The 23,621-nt window shown below is 35.5% G+C and overlaps 1 protein-coding gene across 3 annotated transcripts in view; it reads right to left on the bottom strand.

Annotated features, from left to right (window-relative positions):
* The window catches only part of NIPBL (NIPBL cohesin loading factor), a 201,077-nt gene that overhangs the window by 59,778 nt on the left and 117,678 nt on the right, over nucleotides 1-23,621 (bottom strand). For 2 of the 3 annotated variants that reach the window (XM_045439979.1, XM_045439996.1), the window contains exons 11-16: nucleotides 11,648-11,830; nucleotides 7,064-7,261; nucleotides 6,737-6,808; nucleotides 6,559-6,648; nucleotides 4,889-4,992; nucleotides 1,826-1,912 (exon numbers count right to left, since the gene is read on the bottom strand). In XM_045439979.1, coding sequence (XP_045295935.1) covers nucleotides 1,826-1,912; nucleotides 4,889-4,992; nucleotides 6,559-6,648; nucleotides 6,737-6,808; nucleotides 7,064-7,261; nucleotides 11,648-11,830 — 734 coding nt within the window. The remainder of the gene's footprint in view (nucleotides 1-1,825; nucleotides 1,913-4,888; nucleotides 4,993-6,558; nucleotides 6,649-6,736; nucleotides 6,809-7,063; nucleotides 7,262-11,647; nucleotides 11,831-23,621) is intronic. The other variant, XM_045439988.1, reaches the window with a different exon arrangement.

The raw sequence follows: 23,621 nt of genomic DNA on the forward strand, positions 1-23,621 counted from the left end.
GAAGCAAATATGAAAACAACAGTAGACCTCACTTAAAAGTAGTAAAATGTAATAGTCTCATTCCTATTACTTGTTTTCAAACATCACCGTATTTTTGAAACAGAGATTAAAGTGGTTATTATGCAGACTACTGAAAACATAATTGATTTTCTAAAATGGATAATTCAACTGACAGAAGACTGCATTTTAATTTACATACTAGCAACTTACATTATAATTGGGAAGGAGTGCTTTTAATCTTACTTTGAGAGTGAGAATCCTATCACATCCTTAATTTATGAAATACAAACTTTACACTCCAGGAATACTTTCAAATGCATGTTATTCAAAGCTTATATACATTGGGAAATGAAACAAACAAAATCATGATATATGTAAAGCAGAGAAGGGCTTTCTAATCACTAATGCCTAAAAACTCCATTATTTTTTCCTACTTCTCTAAGCTTTTTTTCATTTTACTGCTTACATACCTACTCAAAAAAATAAGATAAAGTAGCCTTTCTTAGACAATAAAATTGTTGTATGGAATAGTCAGTTAAGAACGTTCATCATTCGTGTCAAATGTTAAGGCTATCTGCAACACATTAAATAATGCTAAGGCTTCAGGAAGTAGAATAATTTCAGTAAGACTGAGTCTGCCAGCTCTCCAGAACTCTAGATTCTTGACATTTGTTACAATTTCTTGTCAAAGTCTTTTAAAAAAATTTGTAGATTAAGGACGTAGTAGATTGCCACTATAGGTTTCTCTAGGCCCTCTGTTTCTCATTCAAAAACTAATTTAAAAAGGGCATTGGAAAAATATAGATATATTTAATAGAAATGTCGTGAGATTATTTTTCTAGATTTTTTATTCCATGTAGATCACTTAGCAATCCTGTGGCTTCTACAAATACCAAGAACACTTCTCTCATAAGATCCAGTGCATGTACTAAGTGTTTTAGGATACATCAAAAGTGTTAATAGTGGTTACTGCTAGATGAGAATATGGACAGACCATTTTGAGCTTGTTGTGTTTTGGAAATTTTCTATAATAAATACAATAGTTTTGTAATCAGGTTTTAAAAATAAGGAAAATTCAGTAACTCAAAACTTTCCCAAATTCTTATCTCATAATAAATGCCTATAAGCATCAGTGTTTCTATTTATTAATGGTAGAGCTATCAAGATCAATTCGAATATAGACATGATTTTGAAAGTCAGCTACACTGCTAGGAAGGTAGACTCCAGGTCATTTATTTTAATCAGTTTATAAACCATTACATTATGTTGCTACTGCTTTTCACATAAACATTTGCCATTAGCACATTAACATTTGCTAATGTTTATTGAGAACTTAAGATGTGGAGACACTGTTAAGCACTTAATATGAACTATTTGATTTAATCTTTTCAATGACCATTTGAACAAGGTATAAAAATGGTATATAAGGATTCCTGTTTTAGGATACATTAGGAAATCAACATAAAGTTTCTAACTATTTAATTCTTCAGGAAAGGTCAAGAAAAAGAATTACTATCATTTCATAAATGAAAAAATATTTTAAACACACTCATCCACTTACACAAGGAAGAGCATAAAGTAAGATTAAAGATCAGTTCTGTAAACTGAAATGAATTTAAATCTGTTGCTTATGTCAAAGCAGTGAACTGACAATGTAATTTTGAATTACTAACTGTAATTTAGCAGCAGCACTAATGAACATAACTAGCAAATGGTAGTTTAGCTTAAATTAATGAAATTTGGGATTTCCCTACAAATCAAAGTTCTTTTGAAAAAACCTTAGTAAAGGTAAAGGTAAAATTAACAATATGGATCTTAAACTTACATGATTTAACAAAGTGGAAAGCTTGGACCCATCTTGAATATTCTTCTCCAAGATATTTAGGACTTTCACAGTTTTGTCAGTGGAAAGCTGAAATAGCAACACAATTTTTTAAAATCAATCATTTGTAAAAGTAATAAATTATTCAAGAAACATTGTGTACAATTATCACCTTTGGGCTACAGAATATATTAAAGAGGGGCGCCTGGGTGGCGCAGTCGGTTAAGCGTCCGACTTCAGCCAGGTCACGATCTCGCGGTCCGGGAGTTCGAGCCCCGCGTCAGGCTCTGGGCTGATGGCTCAGAGCCTGGAGCCTGTTTGCGATTCTGTGTCTCCCTCTCTCTCTGCCCCTCCCCCGTTCATGCTCTGTCTCTCTCTGTCCCAAAAATAAATAAACGTTGAAAAAAAAAAAAAATTAAAAAAAAAGAATATATTAAAGAGTGAGAAAAGAAAATTTTCCCACTTAGATTCTCTATTTAAATCTGAATTATGTAGAGAATTAATCCCTTGTTTCTCAAGGACAGAAAAGCAAACAAAGAATGGGCACAAATGCACATTACTACTCTTAACATATAGCTTGTGAAGATTGAGTTTGTTCTGATGCCTGGCCCCTGTTCTTGTGGCAGTGACCCTGAACATGCATATGAACAAACGAACACACACGCATACTGAGACTTTACGTTTATTTTTTGGAGAGAGAGAGAAGGAACACAAGTGGGGGAGGATCAGAGAGAGAGAGGGAGACAGAATCGGAAGTAGGCTCCAGGCTCTGAGCTGTCAACACAGAGCAGCACGTGGGGCTCCAACCCATGAACTGTGAGATCATGACCTGAGCAAGTTGGATGCTTAACCAACTGAGCCCCTAAATTTTTATTTTAATGTTTATTTTTGAGAGAGAGAGACAGAGTGCAAGCGGGAGAGGGACAGAGAGAGAGGGAGACACAGAATCTGAAGCAGGCTCCAGGCTCTAAGCTGTCAGCACAGAGCAGGACGTGGGGCTCGAACCCATGAACTGTGAGATCATGACCTGAGCCGAAGTCGGATGCTTAACCAACTGAGCCCCTAAATTTTTTTTTTTAATGTTTATTTTTGAGAGAGAGAGACAAGAGTGCGAGTGGGAGCGGGCAGAGAGAGAGGGAGACACAGAATCTGAAGCAGGCTCCAGGCTCTAAGCTGTCAGTACAGAGCCCAACACGGGGTTTGAACCCACAAACCGTGAGATCACGACTGGAGCCAAAGTTGGATGCTTAACCCGACTGAGACACCCAGGGGCCCCAAACTACCAAGACTTTAAAAAAAAAAAAAAAAAAAAAAAAAGGTTATTTATTTTGAAAGAGAGAAGGGGTGGGGAAGAAAAATGGGCGCACAAGTGGGGGAGGGGCAGAGAGAGAGAATCCCAAGCAGGCTCCACACTGTCAGCACAAAGCCTGACACAGAGCAAGATCTCACGAACTGTGAGATCATGACCTGAGCCAAAATCAAGGGTCCGACACAGCCAACTGAGCCACCGAGGTGCCCCTAAACTACTGAGACTTTGGTAAACTTCCCATACTTTGAAAATACTCAGCAAATTCACTTTGAGAAACAGAAATAATAGCTATATATAATAACAGAATTTATGAAATAAACTTAGGATTGGAAGTGTCATCTCAGAAAACTGATGACATATTCCTATACAATAAATCAATCTCTCTCTCTGCACATAGCAATACTATGAACTAAAAGCACATTAATTATTGGTTAACTATGTGATATGTCTGGCTTTAAAACACAAATTCATGGAAACCCTTGTGCACTACTGGTGGGAATGTAATTGGGTGCAGCCACTATGGAAAACAATATGGAGGGTCCTCAAAAAACTAAAAATAGAACTACCATAAGATCCATCAATTCCACTTCTGGGTATTTATGTGAAGGAGAAGAAAACACTAACTTAAAAAGATATATGCACCCCCATGTTCACTGCATCATTATTTACAATAGCCAAGACATGGAAGCATCCACAGTGTCCAGAGATGGATGAATGGGCAAACAAAATGTGGTATATACACGATGGAATATTATTTTGCCATAAAAAAGGAAATCTTGCCATATGTGACAACATGATTGGTCCTTGAGGGCATTACACTAAGAGAAATAAGTCAAAGACAAATGACATATGATCTCACCTGTGGAATCTAAAACCAACAAAAACCAACCCAATTCACAGATACAGAGAACAGATAATTCTGTACAAAAGGAACCTGCCCTGGTTAGAAGAGGAGAGGGGCACCTGGATGGCTCAGGTCATGATCTTATGGTTTGCGAGATCGAGCCCGGCGTCTAGCTCTGTGCTGACAGCATGGAGCCTGCCCGGGATTCTCTCTCTCTGCCCCTCCCACTCGTACGTTCTCTCTCGCTCTCTCTCAAAATAAATAAATTAAAAAAAAAGAGAGAGAAGAGGAGGAGAGAGGATTCATCTTGAAATTGTATCTGCACAGCAATCATGCAGTAGTTTAGGAAGTGAATGGTGGCTCATAAAGATTATGGGAAGCCATCCCTTGATGCTGTCACTATTGTCTGAAGTTATTATCAATGAAAAATACTCTGCTATTTCATTAGAAAAGAATGAGACTATTTAGCAACAGAGAACTCACAGGAAAGACAACTCACAAAAATTATTATAAAGCCTACAGCAATGAGACTATGTACTTATTAACAATTAATGTGCTGAAACTGTAGCATTACCCTTTTACCACTCTAAATGGCTAAAGCAAACGCCAAGGAAAAATTTAGTGTATTTCTACATTTAAATAATCTGAATATCTGAGACAATAACAAGAAAAACAAATCCAGGCCCATGCCTCTTTCGGTGCAATGAGATACAGTTTTCTTTAGAATAACTTACAGAATACTTCTTTGATTCAAGTTTAAAAAAAAAAAAAAATTCAGTTAGCCTCTCAGAAGGCAACCAGAAATTGTTTTCAGTATTATTTACTTTATGTAAACTTTGTAATTTGCCTTGGAAACTTTAATTTCAAAGATCAGACCTTAAGTAAATATATAAAATTTACTTTAGTGAGATACCTTATCCATTATACCCATTGCTTTAATTTTAGCAGATTCACTGCCGAGTTCATTAAGCTGGTGTTTTCCTAAGAGAAGTTCCTGAGGAATTTCATCATCATCACCTGAAAAACCAAACCAAACAATTAAGGGAGAATACATAGCTCAAAATAGTAAGTTTAATTTTTTAATAAAATTTCTGGACACATAGACAAATACAAACAAACTAAACAAATAACAACCTAAGAGGCTTCTGCACACCTCAAGCGCACCCCTAACAAGCGAGGACAGGGATTAAAACTAGAGCTCTGACTGGGATGGAAAGAGGACTCAGATCTCGTGTCTTCACTCTCAACCAAGTTCTCTGCCCCAGGGGGCTGACCTGTGTGCACTACATAACAGTCTCTCATGCCCTCTGGCTTCTGTTTGGGTACAGCTAGTGGAGTGCCCTGTCAGAAGATCTAAAGAGAAGGAGAGTGAGGTCAGGGTATTTATATCCGTGACTCCTTCCTTGTACGGTCTCCCCAGGCTGCCTATGTCCTCTGACCAAAAGGTTACTGCCTTTTTTCAAGGCAGTCTACGATACTTTTTTCCCTACAGAGTGAGAGTTCTGGTAACTTCTCTTTACCCTTGTTCCTTTCGAAGCAGCGATGGTAACAGTTTCATGGTTGTTAACCCTGGATTCTGGCACTATTCTGTCCCTAACTCTGAAACTGGTCTCTTTGTAAGTAAGTCCTCCTCAAATTATCCCAATTTGAGAGTGTCATCTGTCTTCTGGTTGGGATCTTCAATGACATGGGAGACAGTTTCTCAGCACACCACTGGAGTTTTATAAATGACAAAACTGCTACTCCAAATAATGGAGAAATGTATTAATGATACTTAGGCAAGTAACTCTGACAAAACAAATATTTTTAAAATCAAGGGTAATATAATATAAAGGGTAATATACCTTTTAAGGCATTTTCAAATAGATGGACTCATATCAGAAATTATTGTATATCACATGGCTTTTGTAAAATTAGGTAAAATGTTTGTACCAGCTGAAGGTGGCATAAAATGGTTGAGAATAGCTCTAAACACTGCAAGCACATTACATTTTTATATTTATAGATATGATCTTTACATATTATTATAAAAGGAATATATAAATATTACATTAATCCTATTGTATGTTAATTGGTTTACTATTTTGTTTTCCGTATTAGATTCTGTATTACTTGAAACCAGGAGCTGGGATATTTATCTTTGCATCTCTAGCACTTAATATATTATTGACAAAGAGCAAGTATTCAATGAATATTGGCTGTAAGAATAAATGAGCAGATGCATGGGTTCCTGTTTCTGCATCCTTGATCAAATTAGTACTTAGGTCCTTATCTAGGACCTACTCAAGTCTTACCTGCGTTAAGGTTTCCTTAATTACTCTCACCTACCTTGGTAACTGCACTTTCGGGATTCTTAAGACACTATCAATAATTAATAATACCTGATTTTTATACTAAAGTTTTCAATTTCTTGACAATATAGACTACACTTGACTCTACAACCAGATTTCAAGTTGCTTGAGAGCACTTAATCATGCCTCTGTATCTACTAGATAACTGGCAGAAAGCTAGACACATAGGTAAATAAATACATTTAAAATTGATTTTATATTTAGAAGTAAATATATATTAAAATGATTTTACCAAATGCAGTAAAATCCATATCTTCTAAATTATCCAAAATATTCTCTATTGAGGCTGTGAATCTCTTAAAAGTTGAAGAATCCATCATTTCTACAAAAAGAAAAAATAAAAACTTATTATGATCATATTACAAGTAGAATACTGAAGTTGAACACTATGAACAAAGACAAAAATTTACCTTCAGGTGTTAGTTTTGGTTCATAAGCTTTCCTCTTCTTCTGTTTTTCTTTTTTCTTCATTTTTCTAGCAACTAAATCAAACAAAAGAAATATTGAAATACAGGAAAGACAACTTAAAATATTTCTATTCTTGTGCTTAGGTTCTTCCAGAACATTAAATACTTAAACAATAACCACTGCCATTCCAAACTAAATACATACTTTTGTCTTGATTAACAATTAGGAGTTGTTAATGAGCTCAGAAAAAAGTATCAAAGAGTCTTCAAAGTTAAACCCCTAAATTTAAGGTGGCTTATGTAAGAAATCCGTTGATACTGATGTATTACCCTCACTAAGGCTGGGAGGAGGAGAATAATCTTCCATGTCAGAATCTGATGGGCTTCGGTTTCGATAACGACCACCACCTGAACTCCTTCTTCCTTCATGAGAGTGGCCACTTCTCCTATGATCCCCAGAGCTTCTTCTGTCACGTTCTTCATATTCCCAAGCTTTATCATCATCTTTTTTATGTCGTTTCCTAGAGGCTAAAAGCAAATCCCCATGACAAATAATTTACCTCATTTAAAAAAACTATTAAAGCTTGTACTTCACAAATTTACCACATGGGGGAAAATCATTGTGTGGGTCTAGGAAATTCTGAGTTTTTCTGTTTAATCAGAAATATGAATTACGGTATAGAAATAGTATCACTTATTTTAGCAATATCTATCTACATTTAAATATTTTTACATGAATTTGGTTTGCTAACAAATATAGATAGGAATGTTCTGGGAATTAAACAGCGCTCATTTCAAAGAAAGATATAATCAGCGAGTCAGTAAAGATAATATCTAACCATCAGGATGAATTAAGGCATGCAAAACAATCTTTATTTAGGATTTGGATGAAAAACAGAAACACCTTAAAGCATTTAGATTACTGATGGGGAGTAGGGTTTGGAGGAAAAGTAAACTTTTGAGAAAGTGTTATAGAATATGGGGTAACCATGTATACCAACAATTAAAAGTCAAGTTAAGCCCACAATTTAGGTAAAATTCAACAGACTGATCATCTAATGTCACAGGCCTACAGAGATAGAATAAATCCATACAGTTGTAAATACTCACACTGAATTCAGTTCCCCAATAACATATTTGCTTAAACCCAAAGAAAAAAGCTTTTAAGCTTATAAATGCTATATAAACAAATTTATGTATGTTACCTTCAGTCCCTCCCCCATCTTTCCAAGGGTCTAAGCATTCTGCTAAAATCACCAGTATTGACAGGAACTTCTAGGCAGAACTGGCAAACAGATTTCATCTGACACATCAACTCTGATCAAATGGTAATAGCTGCCAAGAACATTATATTTCCTTGAGAAAGCATCATATTTCAGCAAGAAAGACTGATTAGAAATGTCTGTCCTGTGAGAGCCTGAGGGCAGTACAAGTGACAAATATTTACCATACCTGCTCTTGCATGCAGTACCAACAACTTAAAACTAGGTTAGAGAAGTAATGTGTCCTACATCTTGGGATTCTTGTTTTGGCCACTTGTTGCTGACAATGAAATACTTTCTAATCGTTGAACTAAATGTGACTCCCTTGCTTTCTTGTAGCTGACTTCTATTTCAAATCCCTAACTATGATCAATACTCAAATACTTAAGACAAAAATAACGCTTGAGTCCCCTTAAATTCTTAGATTTAAGGATGCCAATCTTACTAGCATAGATAGATGTATTCTACTACGCTTGTACTGGTGCCCTTATGTGTGAATAAGCAATGCCTACACTCTGGCTAATCTCACCCTTACATGCTGCCTTAGCTGTTCCTATTCGAGAATCTAGTTTGGTTTCTGGTTCTGGACCCTTCTGTCCAATCTACTGACAGTATGGCAGAAAAAGATAATTTTGTTTCCTCTTTTTGGTCATAGACTTGGCACAGAAAGATGGTTCATAAAAAAAGACAAATGTAAATGCATATATTTAAATCTCCAATGATTTTCTTCATAATTAGGCATAAATTTGACTATGAAATATGAGGAAGAAGTAGGACTTTCTCCCCTTTTGCAATTAGGGTATGCCCCAGTACGTTCTCTTAGTTGAGAGGCTGCCTTATAAACTAATATAAGGGGTGTGTGTGTGTGTGTGTGTCAGAGAAACATTTAGCATTCAATAAATACTTTTTCAACAAGTACTAACATACCTATCAAACATGAGGAAAAACAACTAATAAGCAAACTTGTTCAGAAAGAATTCTATGACCTCAAATATGACCTAGTCCTTTTGAAACTTAATTTCATATGAAATCCATTTCAAGCATTCAATTCTATGATTAGAAAACGCTTGAAAAATCTTACAGTTGTTAGCAAGAACATACAAAATACCGTACCGGTGATAATTTTTATAGGCCTTGAAGATTTTTTGTTTCACATCCATTAAACTTTAGGAAATTTGGATAAAAATAGGACGGCAAATTAGAAAAAATCCCCACCCAACTTCTATGATACAGTGTGTTGTAATAAGGTTATCAGGATCCCAATTCATTGTTACTAGTTTATTCTTTTGCTATTACTCTCAAGAAGTAGGGGAGGAGCTCAGTAGACAGGTAGATAAAATATGACTTGAGTGTCTTCCACCTTCCCTAACTTTCACCTACATTGCTCTTTAGCTTACATCTTCCCTCCTTCCCCAGCAACACACTGACCTTGTAGTTGTGCTATGGCTATCCAGATCTATGTGGCCCAACTTTCAAAGTTACCCCTCAACCTTTCCCCCATCCTTCAACAAAACAATTGCCTTAGTTTTAGATTTTCAGGAGGGCAATTTGATTAAACTGCAGTAAAACCTTAAGTTTCAAACGGTCTCTCTCAAAGCAACATAACGCTTGTGTTTATGTTCTCATACTACTTTTACATTTTGTACTACACTATATTCTCACTGCATTGTTTTTGTTGTGGTATAATGACAATGTGTTTATGTAAACTACCAATTGCAATTCCTCCATCTCTCAAATCAGCGGCTCCAGAGTAAATTTTTCTATAGTTACTTGTATAGAAATTAGAAAAACAGGAAGCTACTCTGAAGTCTCTTAAAAAATCCAGAGAAACTTTTCTTCCTCCTAGCAAGGGCTGAAGCTGAGGTTCTCTGATACGAGCTTTCGGTACACTTGGAAACAGATATAACAGGGTTCATGGCTTTAAGACGACACTAAGTGCTTCCATAAGATGAAATGAGAGCTCTCCTAACAGAAAGCAAGGAAAAGAATAGTGGCTGCACTCATGACAAACATAAGGCATGTGTGGCTCTCTTCTCTTACACTTGATGGCCATTTCTGATTGTGCTATCCTTTCTACTTAACCGCAAGGTAGCTTCAAAATTCTCCTCAGCTTAGCAATGAGAGGAGCTCAGCCGCTCTCAGTGAAATGGGAGTTGAAGTGTGATTTGAAATCAGTCTGCAATTAAAGAACTCCTCCTTCTTAACTACTCCCTTTAGAAATGGGTGATGTTTTAGGGAGCAGGAGAGAGAGTGAAGGAGAGGCATGTCTATAAAGGGGAGTGAGTTTATGAGCCACCAGATCTCCTTTCTCCTATCCCTTTCCAGAATATATGTTCCCATATGACCAAAATGTTTGATTATAATAAAAAAAGTATTAAGTTTAGCCATTGAAATATATTCCATGTAAATACATCTCATGAGAATACAAATGATAACAATTGTACATATAATTGTCAGATTAACTTTGCTATATATTTTATTTCAATTTTAAAACTTTCTTCAGATTTGTTCAGTATTTATAGCCTACTGCTCATAGCTCAAGAGCTCACAATTTAAAGAAAATCAGAGTAAATGAACATTAAAAACTTTGGAGGAGGTGAAGGATTTCCATCAGCAATATACATTTAAAATTGGCAGCATGCATCTGTCCTTCCTGCCCTTGCTTGTCACACCTCAATCTATGGAAACTAGGTGGAAAAGGTAGAATACACTGGAGGTCTTCCCAGTTCTTTTGGTCAAAATGACTAAGTCAGTTGGCACACAAGTGAAGATCTCCCATAGTCTGTTTCCACTGAATGCCGTTTAAGTCAAACAAGGTTGCTGACCCCTCTTGGCTAGGCTCAATTCTCTTGCTCCAGAAGAAGGAAGATAGGGATAAAAGAGAAGAACTTTTTCAGTGGACCAGTAGGAAGACAGGCGAGGTATAGCAAGTCTAGTGCAAAGACAGGTGATCACAGTGTTGTAGAGAGGTAGCTGTGTAGTGAAGAAGCCAGCTCTGGAAAACAGTGAAACAAGGGAGGAATTCCAGGACACAGCTGGGCAAAAAGGAGAAGCCAGGTCCAAACCACACAGATAATTGGCAATGTGGCTAATCCATTCATAATTTAGTGATAGTATGGTTTTAAATATTTCTTCACCTGGCTATCTCCTATGTGTCCTTCAAGACTCAACTCAAGTGTCACCTCTTCCAGTAAGCGTTCCCTGAAACCCACGTATAATTTTGATGTCAATCCAATGTGCTCCCATAGCACCCTGGATTTACTTACTATCACTGTACTTTTCTCACTGTGCTACAACTGTTTACATATTTCCCCCATTAGACTGAAGGCTCTTTAAAGACAGGGGCCACATCTTATTTATATTTTTAATCTCAGTGCCTAACATATATAGTAGGAACTCAATAAATGTTTGCTAAATACAGACACATACCTGTGTTATTTGACACTAATCATAGCTCATTAAAATTTTTTTTCTTGGTGCCAACTGATCTCATCTGTCACACGTTTTTTAGTATAAAGAAAAAGCCTTGCTATACTAAGTTATTGAGAATTAAGATCACTGTACTGTTCCTAACCCCCCAAATTATGAATGAGACAAACATATCAACCTGCGTTTTAATTCTAAAGTAATAATAAAATTATGTGATACTTACATTCAAAAGCTTCATCACTATCATTATCTTCATCTGAACTGATTTCAGCATATTTTGGCTTTTCATTAACTGTGCTACGCTTGCGTTTATTCATTTTCACACGTTCACAAAGTGGCATGGTGGATTCAATTTCTGCCAGAAGTTCGGGGGGTAATTCTTTTAACACTGATTGATCTATACTACCTATTAATGAAAGGTAAGAAAAAAATTTAAATCTGAAGATAAAAGGGAAATTTTAACTAAATTAGAACAATGAAAATGAAATACTAGTATTTATATACGTTTTCTAAGTCAGCTTTGTATTTTAATAAAACACATATTTAAAACTGTAATAGGCTCAACCCTGACCTGATAATGCAGTTTTTATACATGTATCATTATATAACAACTTAAAAAATATAAAAAGGGTAGTTATAGCATCAGTTTTTGATATAATGCCTTCATTTGTCTGCACAGACTAGAAACTTTCTAAAACTATGAATCCACTGGCATTGACTAGCGTATTTGTACTAGGGGATTCATTTTGCATTCTTGGTAGCACCCCCATTTGTTTTACAGAGGTCTATACCCGTTAGTTTGAAAGTAAGGCTCTCTCTCCGTGCAGATTAGAAGAGTTGGAAGACACTTAGCACCTCCTTCTCTTCATCTATGATCTTGGTGGTTGTGTGATATGGCTGAGACTAGAGTTTTACATGCTTTTACCTATCACTGTCTATTCGAGAGGCATGGTAATGCCTTTAGTATTCCAAAGAACTTCCTCAAACAGATAAACCAATATATGCACTTAACTGAAGATAAAGGAACATGAAAGGCAGGATAAACAAAACAAAAATATTTAAAAATATAATTGTCTATAATTGAAAATAGTAAATTCAAGTCTGTCATGAAATAAGTTCATATTTTCCCATGAAAAAGTAATGACGGAATAAAAATATATCAGCATAATAACATTAACATAATATTTACTATTTAATCCTACACACATACACACAAATACACAAACACTACAAATGAAGAAATAAATTCTTAACATCTTATTGAGAGCTTAAAAATAAAGAAGTAGCAAAAGCTATTTATTCAGGATAATTTGTCCTTGATGATGACAATTTTAACTTACTTTACTTACCCTTGTAAATTTTTTAGTGGAAGTACAAAAATGAGGTCTTAGCTGCTAAATTTTAGAAACTGGGAGCAAAGAGTACTTTAGTGGATTATAACGGGGAGTATTAGTAACTATAATCAACATTAACACTACAACATTTGAATTTTAATAGTGCTTATGTAAAGGATAAAATAAATCATGACAAAAATGAATGGGTACTGATTAAGATAATTTCAAAGCCTCAGTATTCAATCCCAATAATTTAAGAATATAAAACATAGCTATTAATCTCAATGGAAGAATAATCTTTTTTTTATTCTTCATGCAATTTTTATTGAACATCATGAAAGAGTTATTTCAGTAACCTTTAGTCTTTTACTCTTCTAAGGACACACATAGCAAAAATTTTACCCAATAAAGATGTAATACTTGTGACTGGTAGTATTCCAAAGAATTCATTGCTGAGAATCCTGACAGACTAATGTTGAGTGTAACTTATCTGTGTCACTTTCAAATCATGTAACATTACTCTGTGCTGGCTTTCTTAATTTAACTGTACTTTATCAGTGAGGTCTTTTCAGAATATTGCTACAAGTAAAAGAAACCAACTTTAGTTTTGGATTGTCCATATGTTCAGCCCAAAGGTAAATACAAAATGCATCTCATTTAAAAGTCCTTAACGTCTTGAGCACCTCTAATTAAATGTGTGGTTCTTTTTTGATGGAAGGATCATGTCTTCTAGTATTTACCTTCCCCTTTCCACATGGCCTATAATTTATCTTAATTAATTTTAATAATTTATAAATGCTCAATAAATGCTTTCTGATTACCTGTCATTCACAATTTCCTATGATCACTTACAAACTTCCTGTATAGTTTCTGAATTGCTAGATTTTAGAGGCAAATGAAGACATTTCCCAAATTAAAAAAAAAAAAAAAAAATGGAAGTACTGTCCTTTTTGTACTCCTGAAATGTTATAAGCTTTTGGGGTACTTAAATAATGATAGCCCCTGGTGCCTGAGTGGCTCAGTCAGTTAAGCATCCAACTCTTGACTTCAGCTCAGGTCATGATCTCACGGTTTGTGAGATGGAGTTCCATGTCAGGCTCCATGACGACAGTGCAGAGCCTACTTGGGATTCTCTCTCTCCTGTGTGCTCTCGCTCTCTCTCAAACAAAACATTAAAAAAAAAAAAAATAAGTAGAGATAGCGCCAAAGTATTTGGCCTTTAATCCATCATGACATTTTTTAAAAAGCCAATTTACCTGATTATGTTCTGCTTAAATTCCCATTCTCAAAGACATATACTGACCTGATACATATCCCAGAATAAAAATTATCCTATGGATAAATATACAATAGATAATCAAGGGTCAATATATGTATTGGTACTTGTAGTCTCTTTACAATGGTTTGTGAGATCACCAGAGCAAGGACTCTGCTCTCTTTCTCTCTTTTAAAAAAACTCCTCACAATAGCCAGACATAGAAAACTTAATGTCATATATATGATAAAGCAGGCACCAAAGTTTATTCATTGTAGTTTACCATCTCTTATTCCCTAAATCATAAAAATACAATCAGATTTAAGAGCTTTTCTATTAGGTCGATCATTTTAACCTCTGTATAACTGAATGGTACAGCAACATAATTCAAAGACCAAATGTTTAATTTCTGAAGATAACCCAACTTAAGAAAAAACGAATCCAGCAACAGGTAATGTCTCTCAATGTATCATCCTCCAAAAGTAACCTCTGTTTCATTTTGAATAGAAACATCTAGGGGCGCCTGGGTGGCGCAGTCGGTTAAGCGTCCGGCTTCAGCCAGGTCACGATCTCACGGTCCGTGAGTTCGAGCCCCGCGTCAGGCTCTGGGCTGATGGCTCAGAGCCTGGAGCCTGTTTCTGATTCTGTGTCTCCCTCTCTCTCTGCCCCTCCCCCGTTCATGCTCTGTCTCTCTCTGTCCCAAAAATAAATAAAACGTTGAAAAAAAAATTAAAAAAAAAAAAATGAATAGAAACATCTATTCCAAAGGTTTAGGCATTTTCTCAATTAAACACATCCTTTCTTCCTTTTAATAAAACACTTTATAAACTGACTCAGCTAGGTCCCTTGATTATAAAGAATAAGAGATAAAATGTTAGACTTTCCTATACTCACATTCGGGTTCTTTATCAAGGACTGAATATCAAGGACTGAATAACTGACTCAGCTTCAAAAGATCTGAATAAACAGTGAGTACCTCAAATGATGCCTATTATGTATTGGTTATGTTCTTTCCCCTAAATTAGGAACTAGCAATTGTTTAATTGCAAAATAATGTCTATTTCTTAACACAACTAGAAACTAGACTTTAGAAATTATTGTTTATGGAGGCACCTGGGTGGCTTAGTCAGTTGAGCATCTGACTTTGGCTCAGGTCACAATCTCACAGTTCATGGGTGCAGCCCCGCATCGGGCTCTGTGCTAACAACTCAGTCTGGAGCCTGCTTCGGATTCTATGTCTCTGTGTCTCTCTGTGTCTCTCTCTGTCTCTGCCCTTCCCTGGTTTGTGCTCTCTCTCAAAAATAAAATAAACATTAAAAAAAAAAAAAAAAAAGAAATTGTTTGTAGGGTTATTGTTCTTAAAAAAATTCAGATTGCTAGTACCTGATGATTATCTTTCTCACCTCACTTCTCCCATTCCAACTACTTTATTGTTTAAATCAGGTGTTTGAATTACCACAAAATTTTAAGTTACTGGCTTGAGGGGATAATGTCATTTAGTCACAATTTTGTGAATATCACACTTTCAGCTTTTGTAGGTATATACTCCATTAGATGTAGTGCACCTCTATTTTCTAGCTCTAATAAGGCTAAAAGAATACATTTACTTCTAGATATGGTACATTTTAGGAACCTTGGATTTCTAGTCTAAATTACTTATATTAGCACATTTAGCAGATTATTAAAACCAGACTACTAAAAGTCTCAAAGAGTCACTGATTAGATAACAATGTATTATTTGGGAGCGCCTGAGTGGCTCAGTCAGTTAAGCGTCCGATTTTGGCTCAGGTCATGCTCTCACGGTTCGTGAGTTTGTGAGTTCGAGCCCTGCGTCGGGCTCTGTGCTGACAGCTCAGAGCCTGGAGCCTGCTTCAGATTCTATGTCTCCCTCTCCGCTGCTTGCACTCCGTCTCTCACATTGTGTCAAAAATAAATAAACATTAAAAAAAATGTGTTATTTGTTTTTTTAAGTGAAACAAACAACCCCGAGATTAAAATAAATGAACTCTTTGGGACTAAAGATTCAGACAGTGGAAACCAGTCATGTTCAGAAACAAACCAAGAAACTCACATAAAACTCCAAATTATGTAAGTCATAAAAAACATCTTAGGCAAAATGTAGTTCAGGGACAATTCTTCCAATAACCTACTCAAATTACAAAGGAGTAGCATCAAATGGATCTTTAACCCCAAATACAGGCAATCTGCCTGTCGTGTAACCCTAAGTGGGTTAATACAGTTTGAAGAAGATACATATTTTTGGTAGAAATGGTTCCTAAATGCAAGCCAACTTCTTTATTTAAAGCCACTATTAAGAAGTGCATCTAAGTAGCATAAATTGTGGATTACATAGCCCTGAAATATGGCAACAGTTGGGAGGTAGAAACAAAAAGCAACAACCTAAAGAGAAACTAAAAAAAAGTATGGTTCAACTATGAGACCAGGACACTGAATGTTCCTTTCACAGGGACCATAAGATTACCTAACCTGATGGCAGCACTATGGATAAAGAGGAAGACTGTGCACTAGGGACCAAAATCTGCAGTGAATGTAGGGACATAGAAGATTGCTGTCCAAAGTTTTGACGTCGGGTGCCTGGGTGGCTTAGGGGGTTGAGCATCCGACTTTGACTCAGGTCATGATTTCGTGGTTCATGGGTTTAAGCCTTGCGTTGGGCTCTGTGCTGACAGCTCACAGCCTTGAGCCTGCTTCGGATTCTGTGTCTCCCTCTCTCTCTGCCCTCCCCCGCTTGCACTCTGTATCTCTCTCTCAAAAATAAATAAACATTAAAAAAAAAAGTTTGGAGGTCACAAAACAATGACCTTAGGGGAAAAACTTTGACACGTACATTTTAGCAATTACAGGTGACCCTTAACATGTTTGATTGCATGGGTCCACTTATATGCCAATTTTTCTTGAGAGATACAGTATAGTATTGTAGATGTATTTTCTTTTTCTTATGATTTTAACAGTATATAATGCATGTAATAAACAAAATATGTATTGACTTTATGTTATTGGTAAAGCTTCCTGGTCAACATTAGGCTATATCAGTAGTTAAATTTTGGGGGAGTCAAAAGTTATACATGGATTTTTGACTGTGTAGAGGAAGAACCCTCCATGTTATTCAAGGATCAACTGAATTTGGAAAGCGCAGTAGCAAACTAGGAGAAAGGACATTCTCCTTTTTAGTAGCGCTAAGGCTCTTTGGTTGAGTGAAAATGAGGGAAGTGAAACTCACAGCTTTCTATAGATGTTAGTTAACAGTCATCAGAGTAACAAGAAGGGAGGATCTGTTTGTAACTGAGGATGAGGTCTTAATTTAAGGGAAGAGAACATCAGGTAGATTACCTTCTCTAAAAGGAAAAGGTCAGGAAATAGGTTTGCTTTTGTTTGTGATGGTTTAGGAAAAATGGAAGTGATGCATAATGAGATAATCTAGTATAAAGTTGCTTTAATTTTGGTAAAGAGGCAGAGAGACCCCAGGTACTGGCTGGAGGCCTAATACTACTTATTCAGGATTACAAAAAAACTTAAAATATGAAACAGCAACTTTTATATCAAAATTATAGCATAGATAATTAAGCTCTCTGATACAAGGTAGTCAATATACTTTCAACTTATTTTTTTTTTAAGTTTATTATTTTGAGAGAAGGTGTATGTGCACGTGGGGGAAGGGCAGAGAGAGAGGCAGACAGAATCCCAAGCACTCTCCCTTGCTGCCCACACAGAAGCCCGATGCAGAGCTCAAATCCACAAACTGCATGATCTTAACCTGAGCCAAAGTCAAGAGTCAGACGCTTAACTGACTAAGCCACCCACGTGCCCCACTCTTCTATTGCTTTAAAAATTTTTTTTTTTTTAATTTGAGAGAGACTGAGAGAGAAAAAGAATACCGGAGTCAGGGAGAGGGCAGAGGAAGAGAGAGAGAATCTTAAGCAGGCTCTATGCACAGTGTGGAGCTGATATGGGGCTTGATCCCATGATGACTCAGGGATCACAACCTGAGCTGAAATCAAGACTTGGATGCTCAACCAACTAAGCCACCCAGGTGTCCCAATATTCTATTCTTGATGTAAATTTTTCTTAAAAGCACTGTGTCCATTTTTTTTTTTAACAAGTCAACTTCCTGACTCATGATCATTATTGAAAAGATCAAATTTTCTACAATGCTTTACACAGCGATGTCTTTAGGAATTAACTGCTATGCAGAGATGTTTGAGATGATATGAAATGATTCAGCCTTTGCTTCTGAGTTCTGTAAGTCTGCTTGTAGTTGACTGAAATGTATATACTCAGAATCTGTTGACTAGTATAGAATATATAACAGAGCAAATGGGGTTAAAATCCTTTAACTCATTACTTATACTATTCATAGAAATTTATTCCAAGGAAATCTATACAGCAAAAAAATTCTATGAAGAAAGGTGTTTAGATCAGTTTTATCTATTATAACAGCTTTTTTCCAGATGAAAATTCTTTTCTAAATCCTGAAGGAAGTTTATCCACAAAGTGAAAAGATATCATAATTGACGTGCGACAAGTGTAAAATATATTAAAAGTAATTGAAGTCTGATTTTACTTGTTATATATTTTATATATTAAATATTAATATATTAATAACTTATATAACCCCACTAAATGAGGTACTCAGATATTAAATATCCTTCTTGAAATACTATATTTGGCAAACTTCACACTACATAAATACTAGAGAACTAGAAAACTATTTCAAAACTCATTCTAGATGAATCGTTTTACATACACATATAAATACTCAAATAACAGTGGACATTACAAATTTTAGGTCTCATTTGCTACAGAATAATCTATGTATCAGATTAACCTACATTACAATTTTAATTTTATATATCTACAGTAGGTAGGCTCAGCAAACTACAGCCTGTGGAGTCAAATATGCCCACCACACATTTCTGTATATTAAGTTTTATTAGAATACAGTGACACACAATCATTTCCATGTTGTCTATGGTTGCTTTTGTATTATTGCAATGTTAAAAAAAAGTGACCCATAAAGCCTAAAATATTTACAATCTGGGCCTTCACAGAAAAAGTCTGCTGACCCCTGATCTCTATCCTGTCATAGTTTTTTCAAATTGGAACAAAGTGCCAGCCACCTTGCCAGTGCAGTCACTATATTCTGTACATTTTAGATCACTGAAAATTGGTTTATTTAATGAAGACAAAAACCAACGAGTTGGTTTGTAGCAAATGAAAAAAAAACTATTACAAATGAAGCAGGCAGAAGAAAAGATTCCAAGAAAAATCTGGCTTTAAGCATCAGCTTTGATCTTGACACTAGTACTACAAATATCTCATCAATGTGCAGCTACTATATTACTATGGGGAAGAATGATAAAAAGAAACATGCTTTCCAGTAAGTTTATCATGTAAATGACAATTTACTACTAATCAACACAGAAAGTAGGAAGCAGGGATCAAATGATCCTTTCCTTGATATGTAGACACAGAGAGAAAAATAAATAGTAGAAGCACAACCTAACTTTTAATCTCAAGGAACTAAAAAAAGAAAACAGAGCCCAAATTTAATAGAAGGATGAAAATAAATATTAAAGCAGAAATAATTGAAACAGACTAAAAACAGAAAAGATCAATGAAACGAAGAAGTGAATTTCTGAAAAAATAAACAAAATAGACAAACCTTCAGCTACACTTACCAAGAAAAAAAGGAAGAGGACTCAAAAAAAAATTAAAAACAAAAGAAGACGCATTAAAACTGGTACCATATAAATACAAAGGATCCATATCCCTAGAAACATATAACCCACCAAGGCAGGCTCATGAAGAAATAAAAAATCTGAACAGACCAATTATTAGGAGATTGGATAAGTAATCAAAATCCTCCCAAAAAGAAAAGCCCAGGACCAGACAAGTTCTCTGATGAATTCCAACAAACATTTAAAGAATATTAATTTTTTTCAAACACTTCCAAAAACAGAAGAGGAAGAAAAGGAGGGAACACTTCCGAAGTCAGCACTACCCTGATACCAAAACCAGAAAAGGACACTACAAGAAAGAAAATCACAGGCCAATACGTCTGATAAACATAGATTCAAAGTCCTCAACTAAATACTAGCAAATAGCATTCAATAACACATTAAAAGAATCAGGATTATATACCATGATGAAGTGGGATTTATTGCAGAAATGCATGAATGGTTTAAAATCTGTCAATTAATGTGATACACATTAACAAAATGAATGATAAAAATAATATGATCATCTATTTAATAGATGCAGAAAAGCATTTTAAAAAATTCAACATCTATTCATGATGAAAACTCTCAACAAACTGCATACAAAGAGAATGTACCTGAACATAATAAAGGCCATATATGACAAGCCCACAGCTAATATCTTACTCAATGGTGAAAAGCTTTATAAGGAACAAGATAAGGATGCCCAATCTTGCCATTTTTATTCAACATAGTACTAGAAGTCCTAGCCAGAGCAGAGCAATTAGGGAGGAAAAAGAAATAAAAGGCATCCAGACCAGAAAGGAAAAATTAACTATCGCTATTGCCAGATTACATGATATATATAGAAAACCTAAAGATTCCACCAATAAACTGTTAGAACTAATAAAGTAAATAAGGTTGCAGGATACAAAATCAACATACAAAAATCAGTTGCATTTTGATATACTAACAATAATCAGAAAGAGATATTAAGAAAAAAAATCCATTTATAATTACATCCAAAAGAACAAAATACAAGGAATAAATTTGACCAGAGGTGAAAGATATGTACACTGAAAACTAGAAAAAGTTGATAGAAGGAACTAAAGAGACAAATAAATGCAAAGAAAGTTCTGTGCTCATGGATTACAAGAATTAATGCTGTTAAAATGCCCACACTACCCAAAGCCATCTATATATACAAAGCAATCCCTGTCAAAATTTCAATGACATTTATTACAGAAATAGAACAGCCCTAAAATTTGCACAGAACCACAAAATAGTCAAATAACCAAAGCAATCTTAAGAAAGAAGAACAAAGCTCAGGGCACCATGCTTCCTGATCTTAAACTATATTGCAAAGCTGTAGTAATCAAAACAGTACGATAATGGCATAAAAATAGACACATATATCAATGGAACAGATAAGACAGCCCAGAAATAAACTCATGCATATATGGTCAATTAATTTACAAAAAAGCAGCCAAGAATATTCAACAAGGAAAGGATGGTCATTTAAAAAAATTTTTTAAGGGGCACCTGGGTGGCTCAGTTGGTTAAGTGTCCGACTTCGGCTCAGAGGTTTGTGAGTTCGAGCCCTGCATCGGGCTCTGTGCTGACAGCTCAGGGCCTGGAGCCTGCTTCGGATTCTGTGTCTCCCTCTCTCTCTGCTCCTCCCCTGCTCACACTCTGTCTCTCTCTCAAAAATAAAGAGGTGTGTCTGGGTGGCTCAGTTGGTTAGGCGTCCAACTTCAGTTCAGGTCATGATTCCACAGTCTGAGTTCGAGCCCTGCGTCAGGCTCTGTGCTGACAGCTCAGAGCCTGGAGCCTGCTTTGGATTCTGTGTCTCCCTCTCTCTCTCTGCCCCTCCCCAGCTCATGCTCTGTCTCTCTCTGTCTCAAAAATAAATAAAAACATTTAAAAAAAAAAAAGATTTAACAAAAATAAGAAAAAAATTTTTAAGTGTATTTATTTATTTTGAGAGAGAGAGAGAGAGAGAGAGAGAGAGAGAAGTGCAAGTACATGTGTGGGGGAGGGGCAGAGAGAGAGAGAGAGAAAAAATCCAAAGCAGGCTCTGTGCTATTAGCTATTAGCACAGAGCCTGCTTTGGGGCTCGATCTCAGGAACCATGATGGCCAACAAGTGTAACAAGTGTATGAAAAGGTGCTCAACATCACTAATCATCAGGGAAATGCAAATCAAAATTGGAAGAAGGTACACCTGCTGGAATGGCTATTATCAAAAAGGCAACAACAAGTGTTGGTGAGAGTGTGGAGAAAATGTAACCTTGTGCACTGTTGGGGGAGGGGGGGAATATAAACTGGTCTAGCCACTATGAAAAATAGTATGGAGGTCTCAAATAAAACCACCATAGGATCCAGCAATACTCACTTCTGGATATATACCCAAAGGGAATGAAATCACTATTTCAAAGAGATATCTCCACAGCTTGTCCCCACCCATGTTCACTGAAGCATTATTTACAATAGCCAAGACATGAAAACAACCTAAGTTGTTTAGTCTATTGACAAATGAGTAAAGAAAAATGTGGTGTAAATGTATGTGTACACACACACACTAGATTATTCAGTAACAAAAAAGAAGGAAAGCATATCATTTGCAACAACATGGATGTACCCTGCGGGGCCTTATGCTAGGAGAAATAAGTCAAATAGCGAGAGACAAATACTGTGTGATTTCACTTATATGTGGAATCTAAAAAAACTGAACTCACAGAAACAGAGAACAGATTGGTGGTTGCCAGACACGGGGATGGAGGGGGGTGGTGGTTGTTGGGTGAAATGGGTACAGGTGTTCAAAATGTATAAACTTCTAGTTATAAGATGAATAATTTCTGGGGATATAATGTACACCACAGTTACTACAGTTAACAGTACCATACAGTATATTTCAAAGTTGCTAAGACAGCAAATCTTAAAAGTTCTCATAAGAAAAAAAAATAGAACTATGTGAGGTGATGAATGCTAATTTATTGTGGTAATTATTTCATGATATATACATACATCAAATTATTATTTTGTACACTTCAATGAAATGCTATTATGTTAAATACATCTCAAACAATTGACAAGAAATGGTGGTAGCAGTGTCTTCGAATATACTGTGAATATAAAGTATACATACATAAAAAGTTTTTCAAAAATACTCTCATTAGATAAACTCAATTAAAATGGCATGACTGTATTTCATCATATAAAAAATTGGACAGCTCTTGGTTCTTACTGCAAGATTCATTTTAGTTCTCATAAATGAATGAGGTAGGAAGAAAATTGGTTTCTCCATTATAAAGTGAATGAACCAAGGCTACAATTTATTCGAGATTCTGATTCCAGTGCACTTTGTATTATAATTTATAATGGACTTAATGGAGAATTTTCAATTTTCAACATTAGAAGCCAGAGAAGGCTAATTTTTTTAATCTGGAGGGGATCCAGATTTAAAAATCCACATTATATTGTATCATATTATATCAGAGTATAGTGTTATATACTGTTACTCTGATATATTACTCTTAATATAGTGAATTCTCTTATTCTAAAAAAAGTTATTGAAACTCTCCTCTACAAGAGACTGATATTAAGATAATGAAAACCTACTTGATATTATACTATACTAAATCATCCTATGTATTATATTATACATACAGTTGACTTTGAATAATATGGGTGTGACCTACACAGGTCCACTTATAGACAGAATTTTTCCAATAAATATAGTATAGTACTATAGATGTATTTTCTCTTATGATTTTAATAATTTTCTTTTCTCTAGCTTACTTTATTGTAAAAGTACAGTATATAATACCTTAGAATTCATATCTGTTATATATGTATACGTATGTATATGTATGTGTGTGTGTGTGTGTGT

The sequence above is a fragment of the Leopardus geoffroyi genome, chromosome A1, assembly GCF_018350155.1.
Source record: "Leopardus geoffroyi isolate Oge1 chromosome A1, O.geoffroyi_Oge1_pat1.0, whole genome shotgun sequence".
Lineage (NCBI taxonomy): Eukaryota > Metazoa > Chordata > Mammalia > Carnivora > Felidae > Leopardus > Leopardus geoffroyi.